This window comes from Montipora capricornis, chromosome 1 (assembly GCF_036669925.1).
Source record: "Montipora capricornis isolate CH-2021 chromosome 1, ASM3666992v2, whole genome shotgun sequence".
Lineage (NCBI taxonomy): Eukaryota > Metazoa > Cnidaria > Anthozoa > Scleractinia > Acroporidae > Montipora > Montipora capricornis.
In genome coordinates, this window is record NC_090883.1 from 41,457,242 (window position 1) to 41,462,241 (window position 5,000).

Below are 5,000 nucleotides of genomic sequence, written 5' to 3' on the forward strand. Positions count from 1 at the left end.
ATTCCCAATTCGAAGATTGACTTTCACTACTCGAACCTTGCTACACTCCCTAGAGTGTAGGGCTTTGCATTATCTGTTTTCCGGCCCACGCAAAACCAATTCCCGTAATTTTCTTTGCATATATTGGCACACGATACGCCAGCTGACAAACGTTTGTATTTTTTCTTAACAATCCTGCATAAATGCAGTAAATTTTCAAAGTACTCTTTACGTTGGGCCACATACGTACGAGGATAACAAAGGCGTGAAAATCTAATCGTGCTCACTCAAGCGAAGGAAGTAGAGGTTAACAAGACATTTAAAAGTGAAAAGGATCTCCTTGCAAACATACCTTCCTGTCCGTCTGTAATGGCCGCAAATGCTACACAGAGGAACAGAGCTTTCACATACGCAAATTGCATTTGCCACAAATATCCTGCCATTGTTAACAGAGCTATCTAAATTTCGCTGTCAGTGAGTCGCGCTCTCAAAATGACAACCTTAAGAGCTTTAGAGCAGTTGAAATACACTCATGTTTGCTCCTGGGTTTACTGTATAAATATCTCCTTACCCGCGGAAAAACATTCCAAGTTTACCCCCCTACTAGCACAAAATTTACCTCATGTGAGAGGAGAGGGCAAATCTGGGATGTTTAAATACACACACAGTCTCTTTCAAGTTCTTTCTGTACCCCGATCACGGTTTGGAATTCAAATCAATTTGAAGTTGAATTTCGGCTTAAAAGGAATCCGTTCTTTTTTCGTTTTGACAAACATCTCTTTGTGGCGCAAGTCGCAAACCCACTCTCACTGACCGTACGAGTGCATGAGGAGCAATCCTTGAGATTTCCGGAAAAGATAAATTTTAAGATATCCGATATGCCTTTCTGACTTTCCCCTAAATCTCTCAAGTCATCACATAGCTTTAATTTTTATCCTAGGTTTAACAAACCACGAAGAACTTCCTGAAAGCCTGTGAGCCCCTTGAAGTCTCTTATCCCAGAACTTCAACACGTTAAACGTGCTTTCGCATAATTTTCTACAAGGGAATTTTTCGATTTAACTCAAGTCAATTTGGAGTCACCCCATACGGTTTCTCGTGACAAGCTCATAACCTCTTGCACACTTATTAACGGGCTACCCTTCCTCACTTCCACAACTACCTTGTAAGTATACTTTCCCTCGATTTTATTTTTCTAGGAAAAGAAGGGGTTCTTCTGAAGTCTCTAACCTAATCTATTCATGCTAGGGATACCTTGCAGCTATGGTTTTTTTTACTTCACGGTGAAAAAAAAAAAATGATACTCTGATACACGCCCACCTTTTCCGAAACCTTGCCAAATAACACAGCAAGAAAAAAAGGGTGTAACCAGATTCTCAAATGTCAGTACAGTTTTATCAGTTACTTTAATTCCAAGCGAGGCAACTCTGAGCATGCAAGTCAAAATGATTTAACTGAGATTTAATGACACAAATATGCTACTTCCAATTTCAAGAGGAGGTTGTTGTTATTTGCAATAATAACAAGGTTTTTGACTGCCGTGACTTAAGGCGCTAATTGCTTTACCTTCAGCCACATACGTCTCACAAATTCCGATAAGCTGCAGGATAAGACCGCTTATCTGCATGTTTTGATTTGTGGATTCGTGATCAAATAACACTATTTCCGACATCCAATCTTTTGCGGGGAGACAAAATGCCAAGAAGTTTTTGTCATCAAAACAACTGTGTAGAGTTTTAATTCGTTTTAGTAAAAGTAATAGCCTTGTTTGAGAAACTATTAAAGTGAAAGCAAATTTTCGACGATAAGGAACGTCAGAAAAGGATAGGCACTCAAGTATTTAACCTTGATGTTTCATTTAAGTACGAAAGAAAATAGTGAAATTCTAAACGCAACCGCTGGGATGTCGCACGAGAAAAGGATACGCGCGATACCATATCTCGTGAGCTTTGGCCTCCAAGGACCCTCCAGAGTTCTCTAAGAACGCGATGAAAATGTCCTATTAAGATTACACGAAATTTCAGCATTACAATTTATTAAAACTAAATTTGTTCCTTTCAAAATTTGATCGCATTTGCAAATTCGATTTCCTTTCTTTCATCTGCTGCACAGTCAATCAAGGAGTGACGCGCTTGGGGTCACGTGGGAACATAGAACTCTTCCTGACATTGTGAAGATCCAGGTACAACATGACAACTCGCTCAAGACCTGGGAATGAGTGTGAAGTTCCGTTAGTAAGTGGTGGGAACTGAGCCCAGGAAAAGATTGGCACAGCGTACAAAATCTGTTGCACCAACTGCAATTTTGTATACTGCGGTCAAACTGAACGATCACTGAAAACATGGATTGTAGAACACAAAAAGGTTGTTTCCATGTTCCACCATGACTCCAATATTTCCAGCCATGTCCTACCCTGGATGCCAGAGGTCTTCTCGCTCAGAAGCGGCGAGGAGCGTCAAAGCGAAGCAGTTCTGGGCGACTCGCTTTCGCGGCTTCGCCGCTGATAGTAGGGAGCTTTAGCAACGACAACGGCGACGGCAACGAGAACGTTACAAATTTGCATATTTAGCGGGCAAAAACAATAGCTTTGCACACTCTGCACGTGCCTTTTTCATTTTTGTCCATTTCTTTGCCGTCGTCAGCAAAGCAACAACGTGAAATAAGCAAGTTTGAGGTGTTATGGAGAACGTCAGCACTTGGAGATAAATTTTCATTTTTCTCTCCTACATTAAGCGCCGCTCGTAACAGATTCATTCCTGAGGGACTGCTACACCTTTGTCACATTAAAAAGCTTGGAATAGTCGCGAAGTGATCGCAATAACGGGAATTTATGTTTTTACATGACGTTCTCGTTGCCGTTCCCGTTGTCGTTGCTAAAGTTCCCTAGTCTGTTGCTCCCAACGAGAAAAAAACCTCTGGAACCCAGGGTATCCATGCCCACGAAAACAACCATGAAATCGATTTTGGAAGAGTCAGAGTCGTTGGACATGAGGCTAACTTTCATGACCGACTCTTTTTGGAAGCATGGATGTCAATAAAGATCTGCAAATTATCTGGAAATGACCACATTGCCATTCCAGAAGTCTACAAGTCTTTGGCACGCACGTAAGTCTCGGGCTATGTTTTTCTTGAAACTTAACGCGGAATTTTCCTCCGCGCGCGTTCGACGTATTGCTTTTTTTATCATGGGTACTAACGTTCATTTAAAAAACAGTCCTAAGAAAATACGCCCGCTGATTGGTTAAAAATCGTGTTTCTATAACTCGATGGAGACACAGAACTAGCAACTAGCACGAGCTGTTGACGTAGTGATGGCGCGAGCAAAGAGAATTTACATTTTGATAATTAGAGTTAACAAGTTGTTTTCCTTTTTCTCGTCGCGTTGTTTTCTAAAAGAAATAGAAAACATGTACTCCGTGTTTCTATCGAGTTATAGAAACACTCGTGAAAGTTTGGGAGAACTGGAAAAAGCTGTGGAAACACAAGCCTGCGGCTCGTGTTCCCACCGCATCTCTCGTTCTCCCAAACTTTCACTCGTGTTTCTATAACTCGATACAAACACGGCACATGTTTTCTATTTCTTAAATGATGAAGGCTCAAGAACCAGCCGAAACTTCTTGAACGAAACATAAAAAGTAGTCAGTGTCCAACAATTATCTTACAATGAAATATGACAATATGGGCGATAAAAATGATTTCTGGACTCTATTAGCTTATATCTTACCAATTCCTCCGCCGCCATGGGGAGGTGCGCCGAAACGGAATGAATCGATATACGCCTTGATCTTCTCTAGATCTAATTAGGTAGAGGAAATAAACTCGGATTTCAATAAATTATTTATCATTGTAAAATTAATTAATTAATTATTCATCAAATTAATGACCAATCAGCAGGTACCTTCGGCTCTACATTTGAAACCACCCACACAGATATCCCGCACATATTTTATCTACTGCATAATGACTCAGGCAGACTCGAAAAAATTCGAGTGCCCCTGACAGATGCCGAATCAATCAAAAGCTGTATGAACGGTATCAATTCTTTACAAATGTTCTTCCAGTAAGCCGCTTACATAACAAGTTTCGAGACAAATACACTAAAGCTATATACAACATAATCATACAGAAACACTATAACCTGTAAATAAACTGATTAGAACCACAAGTAAATCGATGATTTTCCCATCATTAGTTCGGATGCTCTTCCACTATAAAGCTAAAGTAAACTTGTAGGAGCTGGCAGGTCATTTAACTACGTTCACATAGAATGCGTCCTGTGTACTGTGTACCGCTGGGTCAAAAATGTGGAACAATGGCAACTTCGCAATTCTTCAAAAGTAAAAGGAAATCTTTTAGGGGAGGTGGGGTAAATAAAAGAAGAGATTTACTTATCGCTAATGAACCAAGAATAATCGTGGGATTAGTAATAAGTAACAAGAAAAATTGCATGCGAAAGGATATCTCACCGATTTCATGCAGCTTGGCCCTTTCAATGAGAAGGGCGGGGTCGTGTACTCGCTGAGCGCCTGACAGCACTTCTTCACCACGCATGAACATGTCATACGAATTGCTCCATTCCTAATAAAGCACAAGAAGTAAGCGATTTGACTAGGTAATCAAATTCCACACATTCCTAAGCACTTGTATCCTGTATCCAATAGTCGTGTCTGAATATTTTATACATTTAGTGTGGTCTACTGCTAATGTTCCTTTGTTTACCCTCAACCACTGGTAAACTAAGAAATTCAAGAGCTCAACCCTGCTAAAACCAGGAACTGTGGTTTGGCATCAGTGCTTTTGAATATCATAACAATGACCAATTTTAACTATCTCGCAGATAGTACCTTTCAATTAATTGGCATGTATGTTATGATACGCCAAGATGAATTCTAAAGTTTGTTTCTTGTCTTGTTGAAGATATCTGGACTTGTAAAATTAAGGCCTGGCCAAAGGCTTGCAACAATTCAACCCAACATCTTGCAATATTGTTGCATGATGTTCCGACATGTGCTGAATGGACT

At 40.3% G+C, this 5,000-nt stretch overlaps 1 protein-coding gene across 1 annotated transcript in view; it reads right to left on the reverse strand.

The window, feature by feature from the left end:
* Nucleotides 1-1,352: 1,352 nt before the first annotated feature.
* Nucleotides 1,353-5,000, reverse strand: part of LOC138044258 (aspartate--tRNA ligase, cytoplasmic-like) — a 22,657-nt gene continuing 19,009 nt past the window's right edge. The window contains exons 18-20 of the mRNA XM_068890892.1: nt 4,446-4,557; nt 3,704-3,775; nt 1,353-2,187 (exon numbers count right to left, since the gene is read on the reverse strand). Of these exons, the coding sequence (XP_068746993.1) occupies nt 2,096-2,187; nt 3,704-3,775; nt 4,446-4,557 (276 nt within the window). The 3' untranslated portion in view covers nt 1,353-2,095. The remainder of the gene's footprint in view (nt 2,188-3,703; nt 3,776-4,445; nt 4,558-5,000) is intronic.